The following is a 25,476-nucleotide window of genomic DNA, read 5'->3' on the forward strand; positions in this document are numbered from 1 at the left end:
ATTGAGAGTGGTGTAACCTCAAATTCTCCCCTTTAGCTAATTCGTATTAAACTTTCCAGATGTTCCCCTCTAGACAGACTCTAAATATCTTAAAACCTGAAGCTTATTACACTGAGCCCCTCCCCCCGCCCTTCATTGGCCTGACTGTGCCTAGACGGAGGGGCCTTTCAAGGTTCTGGGGCAATCCATCACGGACGGTGGTAGATCCCGCCCAGGGGGCAGGGGACTGGACTCGCTGACCGCTCGGGGTCCCGTCCAGTGCTCTGAGATATGTATATCAACGACAGACCCTGGCCCGCCAGCTCCTATGCGGGAGAGCCTGAAAGGGGGTGGAGCTGCGGGCTCAGAGGACGCACAGCTCCGCGGGGCGCCCGCGGCCTTTGGGGCAGCCCCGAGACAGCTGCGGCTGGGCAGCGTTGCACGAGGCGCTCCAGGCTCCCCCGAGCGCGGCTCGAGCGCCCAGTGCCTATAACGACCTGCGCTGCGAGGGAACCAGGCCCGGTCACCCTCCCCGAGGTGGCCCCACGGCGCTCCCCCAACGGCAGCCCCCTCACATCTTATCCTTCTGGTGCTGCCTCTTCCCCATGGCGGCGGCGGCAGCGGCGGCTCCCACTCTTCCCCGAGGCAGCAGACGCGCCCCGTACTAACGAGGGGACACGAAAGTGAGAGGGACCACCCAGCTCCGGCAGACCGGCTCCTCAGGGGCTAAGCCGGCTGACCCGAGCACGCACCTACGTCGGGTTTTATGTGCGTCGCTAAACCTGTCCCCCTAGAAACGGGACGACCAAACCAGCGTTCCGGCCTCTCCTTCGAGCCCCTCCTCGCGTGCGCGGGCCCAAGGGAGCGTTCTAGGGCGTAGCCGCGCTCGAGAAGGGGCACCAGCGCTGCAGCGCGCAAGGGACCGCAGTTAGGAGCGCGGCCGGGTAGATGCTCACGGCCGGCCTCCTCCTTCAGCCGAGCCTGCTGGAGCCCAGCCCTGGGCAGGCACTAATGGAGGAGGAGGTGGTCCAGAAAACATGCAGCCACGTCTAAGCCGTGGGGAGGAAACTTTGAGCCTCACTTCTGGTCCCTGCAATTAGCAGCAAATTTCTCCTACAGCCATTCGGGGTATGTTAAAAACAAAAAAACTTTCAGCCCGTGTAAGAAAATAGGTCTGTAGCATGTAAACACGTTATGACTTGGTATATAAATGTGACTGTGCATACATAAAAACTAGCATATTTCAACACTTAATGAGATGGATGATCCTGAGAACTAGCGGCCAATTGTGCTGTGCCGCCCCCCCCCCTTAAAGAAATTTCACACCCCCAGGGGTCCTGCCTCCCCCATTTTGTGTACCACTGCTGTAACTGTTGGGGAAGGGAGTGAAAATGATGAGGGGGCAGGGGATGCTGTTTCTACAGCAAGCCTCTTTTATCCAGCTGTCAGCTCCATTAATAGAGTAACCATTAATCCTAAAGATAGAGCTCACTAGAGTAACTGCAATAACCAAACAAAGGACAGCATAACAGGAGGGGAAGAATGCATGTGTAGACAGAAAAGAGATGAGGGCAATATTAAAACCTGCTTTCCCAATCAAAATAGAGCATTGGTTGGCCTACAGCCACCTCACCCCCTCACAACCTACACTCTGTCTTTGTTAGCGTTCATCCCAGCCAAGAATTCACATTACAGTATAAAATGTCGTTCGCCTTTTCACTATCCCACAACAATCATTACTTCAAAAGTAAGAGATATCTTTAAAACATCTATTCCAAGCCCAGCCTTACTGCCCAATTCAAAGCAACAGAGACTAGAATTCAGCTTTCAGTATTTATTTCACATTGGAGTAAAGTCCACTACCTTCCCAAAAGTTAGCGTATTGACTTCATTCCATTTTGAATACAGTTCTGAAGCTATTTGCATTTCTAACACAGCTGGCACCCGAGCATGTAGGTGCTGGCATATATTCCACCAAATCCCATCTAAAATACTGTAGCATGTATTTCTAAAGAATTTTGTGAGTCTCCCATAGTTAGTTTGTGATACAGGAATCCCCTCTCTCTAATAGTTTTTTTAAATTCACGAGACTGACTGAAAATACTTTCATCCAAATCTCCATGTTCTTAAGGGAAATGCAATAAATTACTAAATACGCACTAATGAGGAAAGACTTGAATGACAGGAGGTTAACATCTTATAGGCTATGTCTACACTTGACTCCTTCTGATAATCAGTGTATATGCAGCACTTTATTGGGCATATTCTCCTCCAGCGCAACTTCAAAGTGCCAAACTTCAAAGTGCTGGCACGCCATGTAGCCACGGGCACTTCAAAGTGCCCGTGCTACTTCAAAGTGCCTTTACTTCCCAAAATTTTGAGGAGTAAAGGCACTTTGAAGTACCCACGGCTACATAGCAGGCCAGCACTCTGAAGTTTGACACTTCAGATTTGCCCCGGGGGTGAATTTGCCTAATAAAGTGCTGTGTATGCATCACAGCACTTCCTTAGTAATCTCCCATCATCCTGATTACCATGCCCCCTTCGAAGGAGGCAGCAAGTGTAGACATAACCATAGTGAAATATTACCAAGGTTCACACTTCCTCATCATTTTCTTAGTCACTATTTAATTACTAGAGAAACGCCTGGTCTAACTGGTACATCTTAGTCTACCACACAGGTTATATGTACACCCCATTGCAACTCACAACAAACATACAATTAAACCTATTTACAGGATATTTACCCACCAAAATCCGTACCATTACTACAATACTTTGCATTCCTTCCAAGACTAAAGAGGCCTTTATATATCTATCTGTTACCTTTTAACACCTAAAAGTAGAATACAGCATCTCCACTGCATTTTATAAACAGTTCTGTTTTCCCTCTATCTAATCAATTCATTCTGGCATTCTTGCGGCTTGTTAATGTTTGCACTCCGTAATTTAGTGTTTCACCATTTATTGAATGTGAGATTTTTATTTTCAGAGAAGTTTTCTTACATTTTATTGTTATGAAATGCTCAAATGGTTCCCCTAAATTTTCTTATGGTGAAAGATAAACTTCTATTTCTTTTAGAAAAACATCGTTTCCAACTCACCACTTACAGTCTAAGGCTACATCTACACTAGCAAGTTTTTTTGAAAAAGCTGGGGCTCTTTCGAAAAATTCCAGGGACCATCTACACACAAAATGCTTTCTTTCGAAATTAAAACAGACGAATGCAGCACTTTTTCCAGCGATCCTCTTCCTCCCCCAGATTAGGAAGAGCACTTTTTTCTGAAGGATTCTTTTGGAAGAAAATTTGTAGACACCCTCTGGGCCCTTTTTCAAAAGAGGAGTCCTCATTGCACTGGACTTTTTGAAGAGAGGGGATTGTGTGGACACACTATCGAAAGAGCAGATCAATTTTTTTGACCTGATTTTTTGTGCGTGGATGTGCTCTTTCAAGAGAGACCTTATGGAAGAACATCTTTTGAAGGATCACTGTAATGCAGACATAGCCTAATTGAGGCCTCCGTGTCAGTCTATATCTTCACAAAACAAAATGCAGTCCTGTAGCATCTTAAAGACTAACAATATTATTTATTAGGTGATGAGCTGTTGTGGAACAGACCCACTTCTTCAGATCTGGAGAATCCTGATAACTGAGAGGGAGAGAATTTAAAGAAAAAAATGGAAGGAAGTGGTGGGGAAGGAGGAGAAAAATTCCAATTTATAATCTGGTATTAAAAATCTCCTTTTGTAATCTCGTGTTAAAATCTCTATTTTCAATACATACCATTAAGGCTGCATCGACACCGCCCCTCCCTTTCAGAAGGGGCATGTAGATACAATCAAAAATGCTAATGAGGCACTGATAGGAATGTTCAGTGCCTCATTTTCATAATAGCCACCACTTGCCACGTCAAAAATGCTGCTTTCGAAATGCAAACTAGCTGCATAGATGGGTTTCCTTCAAAAGGAAGTCCCACTTTTGAAGGCACCCTTTGTCCTGAAAACAATCACACTGGCTGGGAGAGGGGCTGGGGCTGGCACGGTGTGTGTGTGGGTGATTTTCTGTTCAGGGGGCTGAGTCAAGCTCTGCACTGGGAGGAGCTGGCACAGGTGGGGGTCTTTTGGGGGCTGGGTCAGGACCCATGCTGGTCAGGGGAAGATCTGGGACCAGCATAGTGCAGGGAGAAGAAGAAGGAGAAGGAGGACACGGTAGAGCCTTGCCCAGACGGACTGATGGATGAACACAGCAAAAATAATATGATTACTACAAAATCTTCTTTTCTTCTTCCACAAATCCAATTCAGTTCTTTCCTCATTAGTACCAAGATGAGCATATCTCTCAGAATTGTTTTAAATTAACATATGTTCACTGTACTGAATATATTAGGTCCTACATAACTGTAGGGTATTTCCCACTCTCCTATTTTTAGTCAAACAATGGATTATTAAAAGCAATGTGTGTATTAAAGATGATAAACCCCAGAAAACCGGGGTCTTAAAAATATAAAAACTTGTTTTGGGCTCAAATTATTTGACAGTCTCAAAATATGTCTTAAGAATTTGTAAAGGCTGCAGCAGAAAAAACCTGCCCCACATGAAGGTTCACCTTCAGTACTAAGGCAAGACCTTTACCATAGACAGGCCTAAGCCAACAGATACAGATCTACACCCCAAAATGCAAAAGCTGAATAGATCCAGGGTTGGTTTTGACAGGTATCCATCCAGCCTTTAAATTTCCTGTTTCTTAACTGTTTCATATGCTGCACTGACCCTGTTCAGATTTTTCCACTTTCAAGACTATTGTCTTGAATCCTACACTCATGTCCCATTAATGAGCATTAGCACATTTTTCAAAGTAGGAGAAAATTCATTGTTCATGAGTTAGCCATTTAATTTTTCAATTAGTTATATTAAGGCATGTTTATTAATTTCATCACTGATTTCCAAACAAATCCAGGTTGTAATTTGGCACAAAAAGCTCCTCTCATGACTGCTGAGCTAAGAGACAGCAGCCTCAACTAGTAAGACAAACTCCAGAAGAAACCCTGGAAAGATCACAGCGATTTCCAAAAAGTGGAAGAACAGATATAAAGGAAATCTCCCATTTCATTGTGTTGTTCACACATAAGTGACTTCCTATAGCAGATACACCTTTACCTCCAAATTTGTTCTGTGTTGATGTTAATCTGCAACCACACCTTTTTCCACTGAAGTTTCTGATTAGGATTCCAGGCAAGGATATTCTTGCAAGTTATCAGCTAGATCTGTGAATGGCAATTCTCACTAGCTATATAGCAGCCCAGAGGTTTCCAAAAGTTATACTGTCAAAAAAATAAAATTTAAAAAATGATCTGAAAACAATTTGAAGGCATATGGGACAATGTATACCACTCCTTCCTCACACACAAAAGGTGCAGAGGGAGAAATCAAGACAGAATTTGAACTGGTATTTCAGAGTGTATCTGTAGGTAAACGTAAGAAGCATTTTAAGAAAAAACCTGAACGTTAGCTCAGCTTTACATAACACCACCCGCTTCCTGCTCTTCCAGCCAGAATTAAGGGCCATTAAATACGGAGAGCACAGTGAGAACTCTTACAAGCACACTAGCAGTATTCAAAAAGTGGTTCCAGAATTGCTTTTAAAGGGAAATGATGGTTTTACCCTGTTTTGATCACATACGTATAAATCAGGCCTGAAGGTCTTTATTCCTTTTGCTCTTCCCAGCTCGATTTTTTTTTTAAGCATAAAAATATCAGAATGTCAAATCTGTTTTTTGACTTTCCTAGACACGTCCTCCTTCACAGCAGTGTCTCTTTCAACCTCTCTAGAAGTCTGGTTTATCTTGTATAACCTTAAGTTTCACCTCAACGAAAAACTAAATTTTCAAAATCAGCACTCTTACTGTAAAATTGCATACTTTAATTTTTTATAATTAAAAATAAACCAACAGAAATACAAATATTGTACTTACATTTCAGTGTGTAGTATAGAGAACAGTACAAACAACTTGATATCTGTATGAAATTTTAGTTAATGCTGATTTCTCCTGTGCTTTTCATATAGCCTGCTGTAAAACTAGGCAAATATCTAAAGTTGTGGTATACCCTAGAAGACCTGTGTGTACTGCCAGGGAGAATCCTTGATTTAGAGAACCAAGAGGAATGAAGCAAGAGCTGTATTTTACTGCTTAAACATATGAAGGGATTGAATATAAATATTTTCTTTCAAAAAAAAAAGTATCAACTAGTATTTTCCTCTCATTTAATCAGATTTAATTTACTTGGAATGTGAGATCATAATCCTACTCGTGCTCCAGTTATCCACAGACTTTCAGACTATGGTTACACTACAGCACTTTTGTCAACAGAAGTCACTGTCGAGAGAGTTTTCCTGAGAAAACTTCTGTTGACAGAGTGGCCACACACAAAAGCCAATTGGGAGAGCACTCAGTTCTGTCAACAAAGTAGATGGACTGCCCAGCTACTCTCTCAACAAAACAGGCACCTGGCAGCACAGACCACAGGGCTGCCTATGGTTGTGAATGCTCTCTCTGTCAAGAGGAACCACTACCACGCCGATTTTTTGTCAGCTAAACTTTGTATAATTAATGTGATTGATTTTGCCCAAGTCACTGGATTGTGGAATTGAAGAGTTGCAGAAATGTAAGGTCCAAGTGTTTGTGATCCTTCTCATCAGACATAGTCTCTGCATGGTGTTGTCTACGATGCTCATTCGCTGCATCCACACCAAAAGAATTTGATGTGGGTGGGAAGATAAAAACTCAATCTCCCTAGGTTGGACAATACTACTTCACTGGTCTTTTAGATGTCAGGTACAGGTGCCTTTCATAGTCTGGTGGAGGGGGGGGATGGAGGCGCTGTCTTTCAGAAGGTGTCCAGTACTCGGAAGGCAGCTGATCCAGGAGAAAAATTGAAGTGGGGATAAAACTGATTGTGGTACCAGAAGTCTTGAACTCAAAGATAAGCAGGGCTACCTTTGCGAACCTGAACTCCTGCAGTGTTGGGAGACCAACCCAGCGACCTGGTGAGTCCCAGCCATAGACAAGTGAGGTACCAAAGGCTGGACTCACCGTTCTAGTTGTACTCGTGGTCTAAGTACTGATGAGACAGTGGAAGACGAAGAGTGCACTGTCTTCTTAGTCAGGTGCTTAGAGACGTTAGTATCATGCTAATATATCCTTGATATGGGATATAAGGAAGCATATGACACGTGCAAGACAAGCAGGTATCGCCACTGACATCTTCCAGTTGAAGGTATACTTCACACCTCAAGCAGAGTACTCTTAGGGACACTACCTGAAGTAGTAGTAGTTACAAAAACAAGATTCTAGATCACTGCAGTAAAACTTGTGTTACCATGTACTACTCTGGCCCTTGGAGAGAAAAGATTTGCCCAGATAATGTTAGTTCAATACTGATTTCTATGTGATTAAACCTGTATTACCATTTAATGCTGTTACAAGAAGCACATGAATATCCAAAGCAAGACCATCTTTTTTAATCCAATGCAGTGTTCATTTATTATTGTACATACAAAAAGAGCCACCCCCATTTTATTTTCCCCACCCCCAAAAATCCCTCCTTTACAAACAGTTAAAAATTAAAAACCAGATGACGACATGTTAATTTTGGTACAATTATTTAGCAATGTAGCTGTCATAATTAGAGTTAAATTTCCTACAACGTAACTTGTAGGGAAATCCTGATTATTGGCCAAATAAAATTCCATATTACAAGTTAGCAAATTCTAGTACAAAAATAGTCCTTGTGTTAGAACAGCCTCTTATAATTATATTCACAGGTTTGGCTGGGCATACTATTGGCTGCATAATACCTTAATATTTTATGAAATTTCTTTTTATATGGCTCATTCATCTAATTCAATATAGTGTTGAGCCTCAATCAATCCTCAGGCAAAAACCCTGAACAGGGTTAATATGCTGCTCAGTGTACGCTCAAGTACTGTGCTTTTCACAGGACATCCAAAAAAATCCCCAAACTGTTCTCAGTTAGTCTCCTTGATATCATAATGAGATCCAGACCCAAAAGGGTCCCCCCTGAAGTGAAGCTCCACAACCTTCTGTGGGAACACAGGCCACAGCTTTGATGTTCAAATTCCACTTGGAAAACAGGTCCAGCTCCTCCACTCATTTCCACATATGCCTTTGTCAGCTTCCTTAGAAACTAAATCTTATCATTTATGAAACATCTGTGGCCATTCTGGTACTGCCGCTTTCAGGAGTATCCCACTCGGCTGGGTTCTCTCCTCTGCTGTCTCTGGCTAATGCTGTTCAGCAGTTTCCCTTAGACCAGGCCCTTCAGGGAAAAATCTGGGGAAATACTATTTGTCTCTCAGGATGTCTAGCTGCTCTTGATATTCTGTGAAAAGTCTCTGGAAACGGAGGTTTTGTCCGATGACAGGAAGCAGTTCTTTCAGTAGCTCTCTCTTTCGTAAACCCTGCACAAAAACATCAAAAATCATCAAATTTATTTTATATCACTTATATGGGCACTCGATACAGGATTCACTTATTAGTGTGGTTACTTATTACTCTTCATCTTTGAGAGGTATTTACTTTGTGTCACCTCCTGTTATTTAGAATTCAACAGTAATAAAAGATATTACTAATAAAGTCATTGGGGGTACATATTAAATATTCCTGCTGCTGCTTCCATGTGGTGATAGAATGTGGAAGGGTTCTTCGAAGGGCACATGCTCCTACAGCGTATGAGCCCTTTCCAAAGGTACTTATCGAGTGAACGGAAAGCACCGAAGATGCCACCTACTCCATCTATGTTAGATGGCATCGAAGTGGAGAAAATAGAATTCTTAAGTGTTTATAGACAGTGCCAGAGGCAATAAAGGCAGTTACTATTTCATTAATAGAAAGAACGGGTTAGGTATCAAATGGAGAGCGTTCCACTGTGATTAAAGTGTTTGGAAATGGCTTACTTGCTACTTGCAATATACTTGACAGTAAAAGAGCTATCAACTCTTCCCAACAGTTTAAAAGTTATCTAAATTAAGCAGACATATCTTCTTCCTTAAGAAGTGGTGGTGAACAAGGCTTGGCTCATTCATTTTACTTACTTTCTTGTGAATCAGCACCATGTTAAGTACTATTTCTAAAACTGTGCCAAGTTAATCAAAATCTGCCCCTATTTAAAACGTACAGAACCCCAAAACAGTTACAAGAAAGCCTTAATAGTGAACTTTTAAAACAAAAACTGAGAATTACCCATCAGATGACACTTTTAAGGACAGACCAGATTTTAGGTTCTCAACTGTGGCAGGTTTCTTTTAAATGTTAACAAAGGAAACTGAAAGAGGGGATATAAAGTTGTTTACATTTAAACAGTCTAGTTAAAAACAAAAGGCATGCCTCCACTCCTTTATTTAAAAACAAAAACCAGCAGTTACCACTACTGTTGATTCCCACTGACTTCCAGATGAAAAATGGACTGGACCCAGTAAATCCTTGCATAATTCTCGCAGGCGATATTCAAACCCTGAGAATGACCAGAAATAACAACATTCATAAACATGAAATTATACCCATTACACAATATAAATAGCATGCCAGTTAAGGTAGTTACAAAAATTACTAGAGCAAAATAATGGCAAACCAATATGATGTTTTTAAAGGTAAATTATTTTTCCCTAACCAATACAAATTCTTTGAAATATTAAAATCATATATAAAGACAGGCTAGTGGATTAATTCTAGACTAACAAGTTTTATCTGAAGTTCTCCACAAAAATACTGTTAAAAGTGATCTATAAAAGGGGGGAAAAAAACCTGGAATAATTATCACTTTTTATTATAAATACAACATGAAAGACACCTCTTCCACACACACACACACAAAATTTTAGTTTTTTTATTTTATATTTATGTATACACACACATCTTGTCTGCCCTGGTAGATTTGGATACATGTTGAAATGATAACACCACAAAAGTCAAAGACTGAAAATTGAGTAACTGAAAGAATTAAATTTTTAGTGGGACTATTTAAAACTTTGTTTCTTTGTTTAACACGCTTTTTATGCCAATACCTAGAACAGCTTGGATAAAGTATGTCTTTGATAAAGACTCAACATCCCTGCCTGTTGTATTAAAGAGAGAGTGTTTGCAATAATCGTGCTTCCAAATCTTAATAGAGCCTTCAGCAAAAGAAGGAAAGACCAGATTCAACATTTTTAATATTTATAAGGTGAAAAACCAACATCTTTTAAAAACGCATGCAAAAACTTTTCAAGCCAACTTTATATCAGAAAGCAGGAAAAAGGGCAGAAGCCATTAAAAAAAATCTTTTGCAAGCACACTTGAGATAATTTGGTAATCACAGAATGAGAGGTAAAATCTTAAGAGTTAAAAATTAACTAGTAATTAGGAATACATGTAAGACTAAACAGGATTGATATAAGGACGTAAAGCTTGCAGCATTTGTTAATACGGAAGATGAGGTGAACAGTGCAGGGGAGTAAAGCTCTGACAACAAAACTGAATATTTAGAGTAGGCTTAATGTAGGGGTGTCTAGATTTCAATTTGCTAGTTATGTTCTACTCTGAATTTGTTTTACTTTCCTACAAAGATAAGTGTAATATGAACAGATCAAGAGTCAGCCATTAAACCTGGTTAAGGAAGAGCTGACAGAACCACATTTATTTTGAGAAGTGTAATCTAGTGCATTGAATTGAGATTGAGACACAAGGACTTCTGAATTTGATTCTGATTCTTCCAGTAATTCAGTGTGTGGCTGTAGATGAGCCACTTCATTTCTGACACAGTTTTCTCATTTGTAAAAAATAGCTATGTGGGTAAGCAGAAAATCCCAATAGGAGAGATTAAGATAACGAGGACCACTTAATTTGTAAGCCAAACAAATGAAGATATGCTAGAGTTTTAAAATCTGAAAGGGACGAAGGTGGCCAACTGATTATCTTTGTTTAACAACGTAGGAAAATAACATGGAAAATTATACCTCAACTCCTTTTTTGCACAAACAAAAATAAACCATGGAACTCACTAACGCATACAATTACATTGATGAGATTAACTGAATTTTTGCTTAGTTTAGACGTTTAAACAAAGTAAGCGTAGACTTCTGCAGCATGTATTAGCCATGATAAAAGTCACAAAGGATTAGTAGTTCTTTTGTTTTAGGACAAAATGTGATCACCTATTGAACCAGAAATATTTTTTCCTCATGGTGCAGTATTAAAAATTATATGCTTTATGAAAGTGTTGCACATTCCTTTGAAGTGTCAAGGAATGGCTGCTGTCACAGACCGTATATGGATCTTAGTAGATTTTTTGACTATTAAGCAATGTGTACTTAAATCTGGAAATGTTACTTCTCTTCACAATACACTGTTTATATTCAACATACAAGCAAAAGTGGCTCCACTATGGACCACCTTTAGAAACAAATTTGCTGAAGGCTTTTGTTTTTTGTTTTTTTCAAATAAAAAAAGATTCCAAACAAAAGGACACTGAGAACAGTTACATACATAAGGAGAATACAGGACATCTAAAAAATCAATCAGCTCTGCAAATAAATAGCATTGCATACCATAGCTCACCTTCATTAACTAGGTACCGTGCATAGATAAGGAGCCAATGGCGGTATTCGTAACTGGACTGTAACATAAGTGCTGCTGCTATCTGATTCTCCAGGTAAGCCAGTGTTGTTTCTTGTTGTACTAAATGAGGCATGGAGAACAATCGTGCAGCTTGCCTTCCTGAACTAGAAACCAAACACGTTACGAAGTCAGAGATCAATTGGAAAAAAAATCCCATAGTACAGAAGCCATTCTTCTAGTTATTCACATGTCAAGGGTATTTGATGCTTTTCAAACGTAGACCTCTAGTGCCAAAGGCAGAATTGCCTATAGATCTTCTATACCCCTGACAGACAGAAAGCTCCTAGAACTGGTCTACACTAGCACCAAACCCAGACTGATACACCAGGGCCCTAGGCACAATGGTCCCCCAGTCCCTTCAGCCTGTCCAGTTGGGGAGCAGTAATCAGCAGAAGTCTTCACACCCTCCTGAAAACATCATTTACTCAATGTGGAAGCGCTGAATCTGGATTTTATTATATTCTCATTCAGGCCCACCAACAGGTAGGGAAGAGGGGGCTTGCCCTGGGGCCCAGAAATTCAAAGGGGCCCAAGGCTGCCAGCCATTGCCACTGATACTATGGCAGTAGCTGGAGCCCTGGGCCCTTTAAATTGCTCCTGGAGCATTGATCTATGAAGCTCCCAGTAGTGGGGGGAAAAGGTCCATGTGGTGCTGAGGGCCATTTGTCCTGGCCATGCCCCTTCTGGGAGCACAGAGCTGAGCTCCCCTCAATCTTACTCAGAAGTCTACAAGAGCCAACAGCTGCCCTGGTGTCATTTATCACTTCTTTCTTGTCACCCATCCCTCTCCTACTGCTGAAACCTCTCAGTTACCCAACCCCACTTTCCCTTGCTCACTATGGTTCTTCACAATCTCCTCAATTACTTTTCTCCTTTCTCCTCCCCACTTTTATAATCCCCCCTCTTGCACATTTCAATCCCACACCATTCACCTCCACCACAGCCAAATTCAGTTTACATAGTTTCATTGAAATTACAACATCAAATCTATAACCAAATGAACAAATTTAACTAACACAGTAAGTTCCTATCATCATATTGACCACTTTGCTTTTGTGCTGCATCCCTTTTGTCCTCTCTTCATCTGGTATTTTTCTGTTTACCAGTACAAGCTTCCCAGGGTAGGGACTGTCTTCCTGAATGTTTATATAACCCTCTATAACACTTGTCAACCCCTACCCAAAAACACATGAAAGCCAGGAAACTAACTGAAGGCTAGAGTTTTATAAATGGTCTTTGTAAAAGGACGAACTTTTTTTTTTTTAAAGTTAGCTACAATGTTCTAATAAAGTTACTTTTTAAAGCAACTAAAACATCTTTACAAACATTAATTTTTCATCTGGATATGATATTTTCTTTTTTACAAAATATATCCAAACTGTTATTTCCATTCTTTCTATTTTTAAATACTCGTTTTCCGAACTTTTTGTTTTAAAGGAAAGAAGCAAAATTAAGTCCCATTATCTATGTATAGCCTCTCTCATTTGGGCATAAAAATAGTAAAATAAAAATCAAAGTTGACTATGAGGAAGCATATAAATTAGAAGCCACGGATGAGATTGGCAGGTGAAGATGAGCTACTGAGCTATCTGTGGAAACCTCTACTGGCTCCTGCTATTCCCTGGTGATATGAGCAGAAGTTAAAAATATGCAGCAAGTGACTAATTAACCATCCAATATTCCCAAAAATATTCAGAGTCCAGAGAATAAGCCGAAGTTGAAGCTTGTAGACCAAGTCACTTTGGGGATGATGGGCCAATAAGTAAGTCATAAAATCACAATGCAAAATGCAAGAAATCCAAATGAAATAAACAAAGTGATACTCTATAAACATAAATAAAAACTTCAGTAACAGGTAAGGAAAAATTAAAAAGGATAATTATTAAGCATAGTGTGCAGCCACCTATATACTATCCAAACACTCTCTGAGCTAAAAAGATACAAGGTTACAAAGGTATAAATCTTAAATGCAGGCTGTACAAATCTGATTGACAGATGTGACCTCCAACCCACTGATAGTTTCTGAAAATAACTAAGTAATTCAACCATTTAGTCACACTGAACTAGAGAGTACAACATACATTAATCCTGGGTAATTCAGCTGACTATATAAACTAGCAACCGAATACTGGGCTGATCAGTGAACACAAATAAAATGCCTTAATGCATACTTGGATGTTCGTCCCTGTATTATGGCTAAGGGTCCTGAACACAGCATGGCTTCTTGTGATGGTAAACTATTCCTGTAGTCTGCACATTGTGCTAAGGAGTCCTGTTTGTCAGAGACAAGATTCCTGTGGGGAGAGAAAAAAAAAAAACACAACAGGTAACACATTGAATAATGCATCAGGTGGCACATGACTCTGTTCTATTCTGCTTCATACTCCATTTGCATTTTCACAATAATAAACATTTTATTAAAGCTAAAGTATATAATACACAAGTTAGGTAAAGAGCATCTGTGCATCTTGGTATAGTGCTTAAATTATTCAAAAGTACAAAGGTTGGTTCAAAAAGGCATACAACACAGAGTACATAATCAGCAATAACCCAATTTTAGATTAATAAATTTAATGATACACAGTAGTGCAATGAAGAAGGGCTTTGGGACAAATCCTGCTTAATTTATTTACACAAAAGTTCCATTGAAATTAATGGGATTAGTCACATAGCCTAAAAAGGATTTGGCTTAAGCTCTGACAAGCATAGAGAAAATCCACTAGCACATTTTAGGTTGCCATACTTGGAAATGGCATACTGAAAACAAGTATCAGAGGGGTAGCCGAGTTAGTACATATCTTCAAAAACAACAAGTCTTGTGGCATCTTACAGGCTAACAGATATTCTGGAGCATAAGCTTTCGTGGGCAAAGCCGAAGCTGGTCTTTGCCCACGAAAGCTTATGCTTCAAAATATCTATTCGTCTATAAAGTACCACAGGACTTCTTGTTGATACTGGAAAACAAAAATTCACATCCATGGTAGGATCAAGGCAGTGCAGAAACTAGGTAATTAATTTCTCATCAGGAAATTAACTTTACCTGAAGCCCTTCCACACACCAGACCCTACTCTCGGATTCCTAAAAAGGCATTCTGGCAGTTCCCTTATGCTGGGAATATGAAGCCTCCTTCAAACTGACAGGGGAGAGCTGACAGCTGCAGTTCCCACTTCCTACTCCTAATTAAGGCCATCATCTGAATGGGTTTGACAGGCTGGGGAACTGGTTGCTCAAATGGATGCTACGTGTATGCTTACCAGATAACTAAGATACACAATGGCACTAAGAATTACAGATTGTTTCATGATGGTTAATTTGAGCTGGTGACAAGGGACTATTCTTTTATGTCAACCTGAGGATGTGGCACAAATAGAAAAGTGACAGGAAATTCAGTTATAGCTGAGATTTCAGCCTCCATTCTTCACTGGGTTAACTGTTGTGAAGAAAATACAGTGGGCTGTCAGCACAGGGTCAGTCTTAACTTTGAATAACATCAAGGCCACAATAGATGTGGACTAGAGCCAGGCAGTAAAAATGAAATTTTTATCTAAGGGGTTCTCTCTCCAATTTATTTTAAGAAAGAAACGATAATCTAAACACACAAAATTACCCTCTCAATATTAGAGAATACCCAAATTTTCTGACAGCTGTTCTAGATTATTTTTTTCAAAGACTACCTTTTACCTTAAGAAATTTTGAATGTCTATATGACCAAAAACATTTTTAATGCATTTCAACTTCCAGGCAGTTACAAGCAATTTATGACAATAAAGCAGAGTACATATGCAACTGGAGGTAAAAAAAAAAAAAAGAAAAGAAAAGAAAGAAAGAAATTTCAGTTTAAACATTTAACTTACAAGGCTTATTATAAACGACACTAAATCATAAAAACATGAAAAGGACGGTTTGGCCACCCAGGTACTAGTACATAGGGAACAAAGTAGCAAACAAACCCAGAGTGTGTTCCTGCTCAGGTTATTCTCCAGAGTACAGAATTAATGGGTAGTACATCAGGACTGGCAGGCTAACACAGGAAACACTTTATTAAAGACACTTTATTAAAGACAGGAAAGAATATGCAACTTACCACGTAGAAAGAGAAGGATTAAAACAATAAGCCTTTCCATCAGACAGACTCATTACTGGTATACCGTGCTGAGTCAGCAAAATTTGAGACACGCTTGTATCACTTCCTACAGATCAAATTAGATCTCATGATTTCCTCTGAAGTAATTATTACATTTAAAACTCTACATATTTAAAGTGCTGTATACCCATTATTTAATCCTCCCAACAGCCCTTCTGAAACAGGTGTGATGTGCATTACTCCCATTTTACTGGCAGAGAACCTAAGGCAGAAAGGTGAAAGCAAGTCAGCAGCAGAGCTGGACTTAGAAGTCAGGACTCTCAGCCCTGAGCTCAAAGTACAACATGCAGTATGTTTGATTTTTTTGCAACTATCATTACATAATCTTAAATTGCAACATACATAAAGAGTTGGTTAAAGGCAAAATATCTGCAGATTCTCAGGGCAGAATAGTCCCCCATTTTTTCTTCTGCCATATTTACAAATAAACCTTTCAGTTTACATACATTTCCATGCCAATCTCCTCACCAACTATGCTTGGTAGGGTGTGGTGTCAAAAGATAAACATGCTGTCTTGCTGAGATATTTATTGTCTCATGTTTTCCAACATATTCTGATTCTACAGTTCTACGAAGCAAGTTTTGAATGAAGGACCAATTGACCAGAGCTTGTGGCTGTGTGAGAAAACTTCTGCAGTTTGCCGAATTCATACCGCACAGATACAAATACTTCTCACAATGCTCTTGATTAATCCCACTAAGACTAAAATTCAGATTGGGGGTCAGTGAGTTTCCTAGAACTTAGTGTTGTTTTGACTGATATTGGCAAGGACAGAGAACAGCAATTTAGATAATCTGATTTCTGATCACTAGAGTTTTAAAATATCTGATTATATGCAAGATATGCCTTAGGGACTGCAATGTTGTTACAGGATTGACACACCGTATTAGAAAGCGTTTCATGATACATCTATAACACTGCATCTCAATATTTAAAAAAAAATTATGGGATACTTAATAGTCTGCTCTCTCGGTATATATTTTTATCTTGATTGTTTCTGTGGTAATGAAACATTAAACAGTCATTTCCATTTAACACTCAACTACATACAGAAGAAAACCTATTTAATTTTGATTTATGGGGTGGGTAGAATTTTAGTACACTCATTAATGGGTCCTCCACTTTCAGAAAGGCTGAAAGCCTAAAGTTGGCAGATAAGTTTTTCCTTTCATTACCTGCTAATATTGTTTGCAGAGACTCATCTTTAACAACTGCTGACTGTTTATGAACATCCCTGAAGGGAGAGAAAAGAAGGGGGGAGTCTATATATTAAAAAAAAACTGAATAATTATACAACAAACCAATTTCTAAAATCTTCCTGATTAAAATTTGTAATTTAGTATTTGCAAACATTAAACCTAATATTAAGCTCTGAGATAGGTATGAATTATTTGCCCCATTTTACAGATCAGTAATGTAGATAGAAAAGGTTAAATGAACTATTCAAGATCACACAGTAAGTCAGTAGCAGAGCTGGGAACTGACCTCCTTCTGACTCATACTTCAGCTGTTAGACAACACTCCTTCCAATGTCAATGTTGGTTTACTAAAAATGAAGATTTGTATGTTTCCTCTTCCCCCCCCTTAACTCTACAAACTAAAATGACCCAGTCTTAGGAGATGGTCAAACAAATGACCATCAGTAGGATAAATGAGCCACTTTCCAGGGTGAAATTCACCTCTGTGCAGAGTTCCACTTAAACCTGCAAAAGAGAGCACCAGGACATCTTCACACAAGAGTGAATTTAACGTCTACAAATAAGACTCAATCAGAAGTGAGCCTGATTTGAACCAGAGCCTCAGTAGGCACATACCAAAACCAAAAAACCTATCAGCCCTCAAAGCAGTAAGGTAACCTGTTAAACATAGCCCATGGTCTATGGCAGTCATGGCAACATAATGGAGTACTCACCAAACAGACAGCGTAGCAATAGTGGTAAGAGCCATGACGTAGGAACCTGTGCAATGCAAAGCTGAGATAGGCGAATGCAATATTATAGGCGGAAGAAGGCGACGACCACAAGCTGAAAATACAGATAAGGTCCTCTTCTCACAGGCTACACTCACCACATCACTGAAAATGATCAAAAGGAAACATTTAAACTCACTGAAACGAAAAAAGTCAAGATCTCTTGGGTTATCGTACAAGTTGAAGGAGGACCCACTGGTAATTGTGTGGGTTCAGAAAACTTGGTTCCAGAAGGCAGAGGCAAAAAAGCAGAGATGAAAGTAGTTCTGAATTGTAAATTCAAGTCTCTCACTCTGCAAATGAAGGTGAATGTGATGTACTGGTGGGAGAGGAAAAGAGGAGTGCCTGGTCAGAATAAGCTTAGGCATATTGGCCGTACAAAGAAGAGGTTAGCTTTTTTGGAACAACACTGTTTTCAGTGGGAGAAGAATGTACAGAGAGACTGGACTGTCAAGACAGTGGAATTATGTTCTTTTCAGAAGGAAGAGAGAAAGCTGCACTATTGGGTAAGAGCACTGCAGAGGTGAAAACAGGGACTTTCTACATGATAGAAATATAAAAGTACCTTTTGTGGCAATCTGTGGATAAAAGGTTTGAATTATCTTGCAATCAAAGCCCTAGGTGCACGTTTCAAAGGCAGTGTTGGATGGCACTTCCATCAGTCAGGGAATGCTTATGCTGTAATGGGAGCACTTCTTACCTCTTTCATTAAAGAGCATGGAAGATTTCTGCCTGTAGTTTACATACTTATTTCTATCCTGCTCTAAGGTATGTTTCTAATCTAAACATTGGGTAAGGTATGGGAATGATCAGGAGTTTGCAGTTTCTTGTTATGGATGACAGGACAGGATGTGAAGAAGAGCTGTGATTACAGCTATGCATAACATTGTAACTAATCCTCTTCCTAACAAGCTTGAAACTCAGGCCAGGCTAACCAAACCTTGTGGTGGGGCTTGGGTAAGAGTCTGTGTCAACTTGGACCAATATGAGTTTTTGCAAAACATTACAGTGCAAAACATAACAGCTCCCAAATAAAACCATGTACATCTTGTCCGTGTCAGCTGTGATTTATGAATTTAATTTGTTCCAGTCCAAAACTCAGGATAACTTGTAAGCATGTAAAACCAGAAAAAGATTCAGATGAACTGTCACCCAGACTTTTGGGCACCTATTTCACAGCTGACTTCAACAAGATCACACAGGTTAATTTAAACTTCTGATGCAAAAACTAAAGCCTAGAGTTGAGGAGGAGAAACTACAAATATCCCTGAAGGAACATGTACTGCACAAAATATTCTTATTAAAGTGTTTTCTAAGCCTTCAGTCATTGTGGCATTTGCCATTTAAACAACTGTTACTTCTAATCATACAGTCCGCTCTAATGGGGGAATTTAATGGAGGAATGCAATGTGTGACAAAGGAAGTATTTAATTGGCTAATAGGGACATGGGATGCTATCAAGACTTTAGTTAGATCACGACCCTAGGGGCCAATTCACTAGTGAGGCTGCCATCAGGACTACATACAGGGCATATTACATTCATTCATATAGCATGTTTAATACCAAAGCATCGTGGACAGGTTACAAAAAAAACCACAACAAAACCAGCAAACCACAATGATCAGCAAAGCCAGTAGCCCAGTTACTAATGATACAGGAAGAGGAAAGAGGAACACAAGTATCCTAGAGTAGACTAGCAGGAAGAGGAAGAAGAAAAAGGTCTTGGGATGATGTTCTGCTCTATGAAGAATCACACAAGTCGATAAATATAAGGGATCCTGTAATGCACTTCAATCATGATTTTAACTAAACATTTTGCAAAATATGCCATACATAGAGGGCTAAATACAGACAAATGGGTATTAGCAACATTCTCTAAAGCTACTGAAATATTAAATACCTACATATTTTTAACATAATAAGTTCTCACAGGGAACCCTGAATAAGCTTTCCACCAACCACTTGTTTAATTGTGTAACAATACAACCCCAAAGGCTCTCCCCTCACAAGGCCTATTGCTCCTTTTCTGAAGACTCCTGCTTCCACAAGCAAATTCTCATACCAGCTTCCAGCTGCAGTAAGAATTCGACTCGTGAGGACAGTCTCCCACTCTTTGCCTTCCCGATTACATTTTAACCTGCTCAGCTTGGAACCTCCCACAGTGGTCATCTCATTCTCCACCTCAATGTACATGGAGGGGTCAGAGCTTATCTGAAAAAAGAAAAGGAAAAGCTTTTAACACAGCGGAAAACTGCTCAGGAAGCATGAAGTAGTGTAGCTCCAACATAGACCCCAACTGGAACTTGGCATTTGACTGAGAAAACGCCCTAGAGATTTTTGTTTAATATATCCTCAAAATACACCAAATTACTTCAAAAGGAAGAGATTCCAAAGGCAACTAACTGGTCATTCAGAGCTATTCTCCATCGACAACTTCTGTTCATTTTAAGCCTGTCAGTTGAAGACAGGGTTTATCTACGCATACTTCAGTTCCTCCCAAGCCCTGGCCTCCAAATCTAGTTCAAATGGGGCTGCTGCTGCAGTCTTCCAGAATTCCTGCAGTCAAAGCCAGACTTCTCTGATAAAAAGCACACAAACAAGAGACCACCTAGGTCAGGGTGGGCAAGAAAATGTCAGTGGTTTGCCAGGACTAGCCCCTGGCGGGCTGCTGCTGCTATATTTACGTGTGCCTCTGCAGCTATGGGCAATTGCAGCACTTGGCTGCAAATCACCATTTCTGGGCAATGGGAGCTGTAGGAAGTGACACAATCTAGGACACCGCTTCCTGCAGCTCTTACTCTCTGGGAACGGCAATCCGCGACCAATAGGAGCTGCAATCACCCACGCCTTCGGAGGCACAGGAGAACACAGCAGTGGCAACCTGCCAGGACTAACTGTGGGGAACTGAATCCAGCCCACCCCTAATGTAGGTATATGAGTCAGTATTATGTTAGACCCTTCAGGTGCTGAGCATGTCCCTCTACAGTGCAGAGAGACCTCAGAAAGAATCCCCAGTGTTTTACTTGAGTAATGCAGAGAGCTGGCTGTGGCGTGTGTGTGATAAGAAAGCACCAGGCCTCTCTGGAGCTGCTACTGTGGCCACCACTTTGCTTGGAACCCTAAGGCTAAGTAAGAGAAGAATGGAGTGTGTGGTAAAGGGGAACATATGTTTGTCTTTGAACCAGGTCAGGTGAGAAAAGATGGAATGGATTGCTAAAATGCATTGCCTCTGCAGCCAGGTGAGGTAGGAAATAAAGAGTCAGAAGCCAGAGGGTGGAAGAGACGTATTTAGGTCCCAAAGCCAAGTCAGGTAGGAAAGAGGAAGAGATGGTTCAGAGGCCTGCTGTGGCAGGAAGGAGCCAAGCGGGAAGTTTTAGAAGAAAGTGGGCAGGTAAAGCTCTTTCTTGGACAAGACAAATGGATTCTACTCCAATCCCTTGAGCTTCTTAAGGATATTTTAAACAGAGTAAACTGATTCTGGGGAAAATGCCTTTTAAGCAAACAATGTCACTGTCATCCACTTACTTGCAATGTAAACGATTTCTGTGGGATTGGGGTTGGCAGTTTAAGTGCTAATGCTGGTGCAGAGATGCAAGTAGCATCCTTCTCTGAGGCCAGTGCAGATGGGGACTGAAAAACAAAAATGTCAACAGTAAAAAATATGGCAACTAAAAACAAAAGCTTACGAACAAATAGAATAGCACACGGTTATCATTGATGAAGGCACCTCTTTACTGATATATCTCAGTCTAGTTTGTGTTGCCAAATGAGAAACCTCAGCAAATGTTTAAACACGCTTCTCAGAAGAACCTCATGCAACAGCTTTTTTTCCCCAAATACATATTGCATTAATACTATGTCTTTGTTCTCTACACTAGCTGCTAAGAGTTTTGAGAAACAATATGTGGTCATTATAGTCTGCATTTGGCCATCTTTACCATTTTCCATATGAACTATCCTAATCGAAGCTCTGGTATGTTTCACGGCAAGACCAGCCTTTGAATGTTGGTAATGAAAAAGACTATAGCAACTGAAGGATGGGAAATCCTGCCATAACGTACTAGCGAGCTATACGTTCTCTATTGCTGTGGTGAACAAACTTTTTATGTCAGGCCCCACTTTTTGTCCTTGCAATTAGCAGGGCCCAGCAACCTGAGGCAGGACCACAAGATGGGATGTGGTGGGGCCTCTCAGGAATGGGGGTGCTGGAGGGCTGCAGGGGTGCCCAGAAGAGGGAGGGATGCTCAGGGTGAGGACCCTAGGAGGGCATGTGGGGTATTCAAGGGTTACTCAAAGGGGAAGGGGCACACGGGGGTAACATCACCATCAACACCTTCTAGCTGTTGCCCTTGCTGCTCTACCAGCTGCAGAACTTGGTGCCACTGTAGAGTAGGGAGGTGGTGATCCCAGGTACCAGCACTTGCTCTGCACCGGCATCTCCAGGTGGGTGGTTGGTGGGAGGGGGTGCCTCCAAGATGCCAGTACACTGTGGGGACCAGACTGACTACCTTACCAAGCCGGGAGCCTACTGGCTGCCCCCTTGCCTGATGCAGGACCTCCCGGTGACACTGCCACATTCTGATTGGCCCAGAGGGTGCTTTGGTGGGCGGGGCACCATTCCCATTGGTCACCACACTCCATCAGCAACAATGGCAGCCGAGGACATGGAGACTGTGGAGGGGAGACTGGGGAAGCCAGCATAGGTCACAGGGGAGGCAGCAGAAGCCGTGAGGGAGAGGTGAGGTTAATCAAGCTGAAACCCCCCCTTACAAAATTTCGTGCCGGTGCAGCACCCCCTCACTTCACGCACCCCTGCTCTACTGAATAGAAGGTCATATCTACTCAATTGCTTTTAATTATATCACTCTCTTGAATCATACTGCTGACAGCTGATAAAATTTCTCATTTAGTTCAAGCATCAGACATCTGATGTCTGAAACCAAGGTCCTCTATCCAATTCCAATACTCGGTGCATACTGTTTAGTTAGTGACTGTGGTATTTGTATGTGCACAGCACACACATCTGTTACGTTAAGTGCATCTTTATTTTAAAACCTGAAGAATCGGGTAAAAAGCAAGAGGACTAGCTTCAAAATTTTGATGACCCTCAGCACCCCTGGTTTCTCTTGACCACCTTCTGTCCAATCTAATGCAATGAAAACATCTTGCTTTCATGAATGAATAGCAGAAACTATAAATATTAATATTATGTACATTAGTTAAATTACTGACATACTGGTTACCTGAACAGTTAAAGTCACAGGGACTAGTCTGGCGTCCTTTCGAGGCCTGCCTTTTTTTTTCTTTTCTACTGTTTCTCCCTCAAGTTCTAGTTTACGCTTGGGCAGTGTCAGTGGTTTAGCAGTTTGAATCTTCTCCTCACTGTCACTGCTACTCTCTAGGATATCCTTGGGTTTATTATCTTTAATTAAATTCTGATCCTTCAATCTGCATAAAAAGTAAAACATTAGTTAAATAATTTACATAAACTGCACTCAAAATTGCTACCCATATCCCTTCTGACTTTGGGAAGTAGGCAGAAAAGATAATGTACCTCACACACATACTTATGGACCAGTATGACATGCAGCTAACTGACCCTAGGCAAATATACCCATTATGAACACACAGCCCCGAATGAATCAGACCCAATCTCTTGCTAGTCCACTATCCCGTCTCTCGCAATGGCCAGAACCAGATGCTTCAGAGGAATGTATAAGAAATGCACAGTATGCAGCTGTGGAGTAATCTGTCTCAATATAGGTATCATCCTGGTTACTAGTAGTTAAAAGCTGGTTCCAGGCCTTAAGTAGGAGATTTAATAACCTTGTATTTTTTTTTTTTTATTAATTATGAAAACTTTGGATACTCTAGATACTCTTAAATGTCAAAACCCTTTTGGAATCCTGCTAAATTCTTGGTCTCAGTGATGACCTACAGTAGACAGTTCCACAGGGTAGTTACATGTTCTGAGTTACTGGATTTGAATTAGCTTTTTTAATTGTCATTGCTTGTCCCATGCTCTTTTTTTTAGGAGAAAACAGGTAGAACAAAAGTTCCTGATCTACCTTCTCTAAACCACTTTCTATAGTTTTATCATAACAAAGCACCAGAAATGTAGCTCTTTAAAGGCTAACAAAATGATTTATTCAATGATAACCTTTTGGGGGAGAGACCCACTTTATAAAATCGATCTCATTTCCAATACAGACTGACATTTATAAGAGGATAAAAAAAAAACACACCTGACAAATCAAGTAAGATTGAAGGAGGGGGTTAAGGGGTGGACGGATATTAATTGTCCTGCCTGAGATAATTAGGAGCATCAAAGGAAGGGAAGCAGTAGTTGTAATGCATGAGGTAATTAATGTGTCTGTTCATACCACGTGTTAATGTGTCAAATTTGAATATGAACTCCAATTCACAAATTTCTCGCTCTAATCTGGTTTTAAATTCTTTATGCTCTAGGACACAAATTCTCAAGCCTTTAACAGAATGGCCCACTCCACTGAAGTGTCCACTGACTGGCTTGTGTGTATTGAGTTTCTTGATGTCTGCTCTGTGTCCATGTATGCTTTAGCAAAGGTTTTGCCCAGTCTGTCCATTGTGCAGGCAGGACAATTAACATCCTCCCACCCCTCAGCCCCCTCCTTCACTCCTATTTAATTTGTCATGCACAAACTCACATGGCCAAATGCATTTTCTTTTTTAGCTTCTCTTCATGCTGCTCCACAAATACATAAACAAAATTTCTTGACTGTACAGGACTCTCAGCACAAAACAAATATGTCTGCAGCTAGTGAGATCTACTTTTCATGTACTGTATGTTGAAATCAAACTCCGTTACACAAACATCAGGCTCCATTTTATCATCTTCCATGAAAAGCACCTATGCAATGATTTTACCTTGAACCAAAAGTTTTAACTAAGAAAGACTTGAAGAGTTTTCTTGGTCCTATACACTTAAGACCAAAAGCATAAAATATCCTAGCATAATGTTACCTCCAAAAATCTCTTAGTAGTAGCTTTTTTCATTGCTCCTTCTATAAAGCTCTGAGTTGATCACCAGAATCCCAGTGCTATTGTACCCATACCTCAGAGAATCATCTTGTTTTGACATTGTCTGTGTGTGTGCCTTCCCCTATCCTGCACCACCCACTCACCTGTCTATGGCAGTCTGATTTGTATTTATTAGAGCAGAAGTCCCTGAGGTGGCTTTGGATCGTTCTGTGAATCTGGAATCAAATGCTTTCATTGGTTCTATCTTGGATGGGGTTGTTAGTACAGAAGAGGATGACACAGGGGGAGCAGCTGAAGCAGAGGTAGCATTTACACTATTAAAGGAGGAAAGAGAAAAAAAAAACAAAGATGGAAAACACATTTGCAATTGTGCACGACTCAAAAATAAATAAGCATTTATCAAAATGTTCTATATGACTGGAAGTTTCATTAAATTAAAATACACCACATACTTTCATGTGCCAATATCCTCTAAGCTGGGGTGTGCAAACTGGGGGGGTCACACTCCCTCAGAGGGGGCACAAAATTTCAAAAAGGGGGGCACAGCTCCCCCTCCCGTGGGGGTCCTCCACTGCCTCCCTGTAGCTTCTCTGCACAGCTGTTTGTGCTCGTGCGCTGTGCTGCTTTCCTCCCCAGCAGAGGGCCAGCTTCCTTTCTGATCTGTCCCTGTGCCCCACAGGGGCCCTGTG

The 25,476-nt window shown here is 40.7% G+C and overlaps 2 protein-coding genes across 8 annotated transcripts in view; both read right to left on the bottom strand.

The window, feature by feature from the left end:
• PPIL2 (peptidylprolyl isomerase like 2) overlaps positions 1-733 on the bottom strand; it is a 181,595-nt gene extending 180,862 nt beyond the window's left edge. For all 6 annotated transcript variants that reach the window (XM_075012264.1, XM_075012262.1, XM_075012263.1 and 3 more), the window contains exon 1: positions 555-733. In XM_075012264.1, the coding sequence (XP_074868365.1) occupies positions 555-586 (32 nt within the window). In that variant the 5' untranslated portion in view covers positions 587-733. The remainder of the gene's footprint in view (positions 1-554) is intronic.
• A 5,158-nt stretch (positions 734-5,891) lies between these two features.
• Positions 5,892-25,476, bottom strand: part of HIRA (histone cell cycle regulator) — a 72,645-nt gene continuing 53,060 nt past the window's right edge. The window contains exons 15-25 of one of the 2 annotated variants that reach the window (XM_075012760.1): positions 24,931-25,101; positions 23,011-23,215; positions 21,293-21,397; positions 19,830-19,978; positions 17,710-17,871; positions 16,973-17,031; positions 15,738-15,843; positions 13,824-13,946; positions 11,593-11,756; positions 9,423-9,511; positions 5,892-8,459 (exon numbers count right to left, since the gene is read on the bottom strand). In XM_075012760.1, the coding sequence (XP_074868861.1) occupies positions 8,343-8,459; positions 9,423-9,511; positions 11,593-11,756; positions 13,824-13,946; positions 15,738-15,843; positions 16,973-17,031; positions 17,710-17,871; positions 19,830-19,978; positions 21,293-21,397; positions 23,011-23,215; positions 24,931-25,101 (1,450 nt within the window). In that variant the 3' untranslated portion in view covers positions 5,892-8,342. The remainder of the gene's footprint in view (positions 8,460-9,422; positions 9,512-11,592; positions 11,757-13,823; positions 13,947-15,737; positions 15,844-16,972; positions 17,032-17,709; positions 17,872-19,829; positions 19,979-21,292; positions 21,398-23,010; positions 23,216-24,930; positions 25,102-25,476) is intronic. The other variant, XM_075012761.1, reaches the window with a different exon arrangement.

This window comes from Carettochelys insculpta, chromosome 18, assembly GCF_033958435.1.
Source record: "Carettochelys insculpta isolate YL-2023 chromosome 18, ASM3395843v1, whole genome shotgun sequence".
In the NCBI taxonomy this organism is placed as follows: Eukaryota; Metazoa; Chordata; order Testudines; family Carettochelyidae; genus Carettochelys; species Carettochelys insculpta.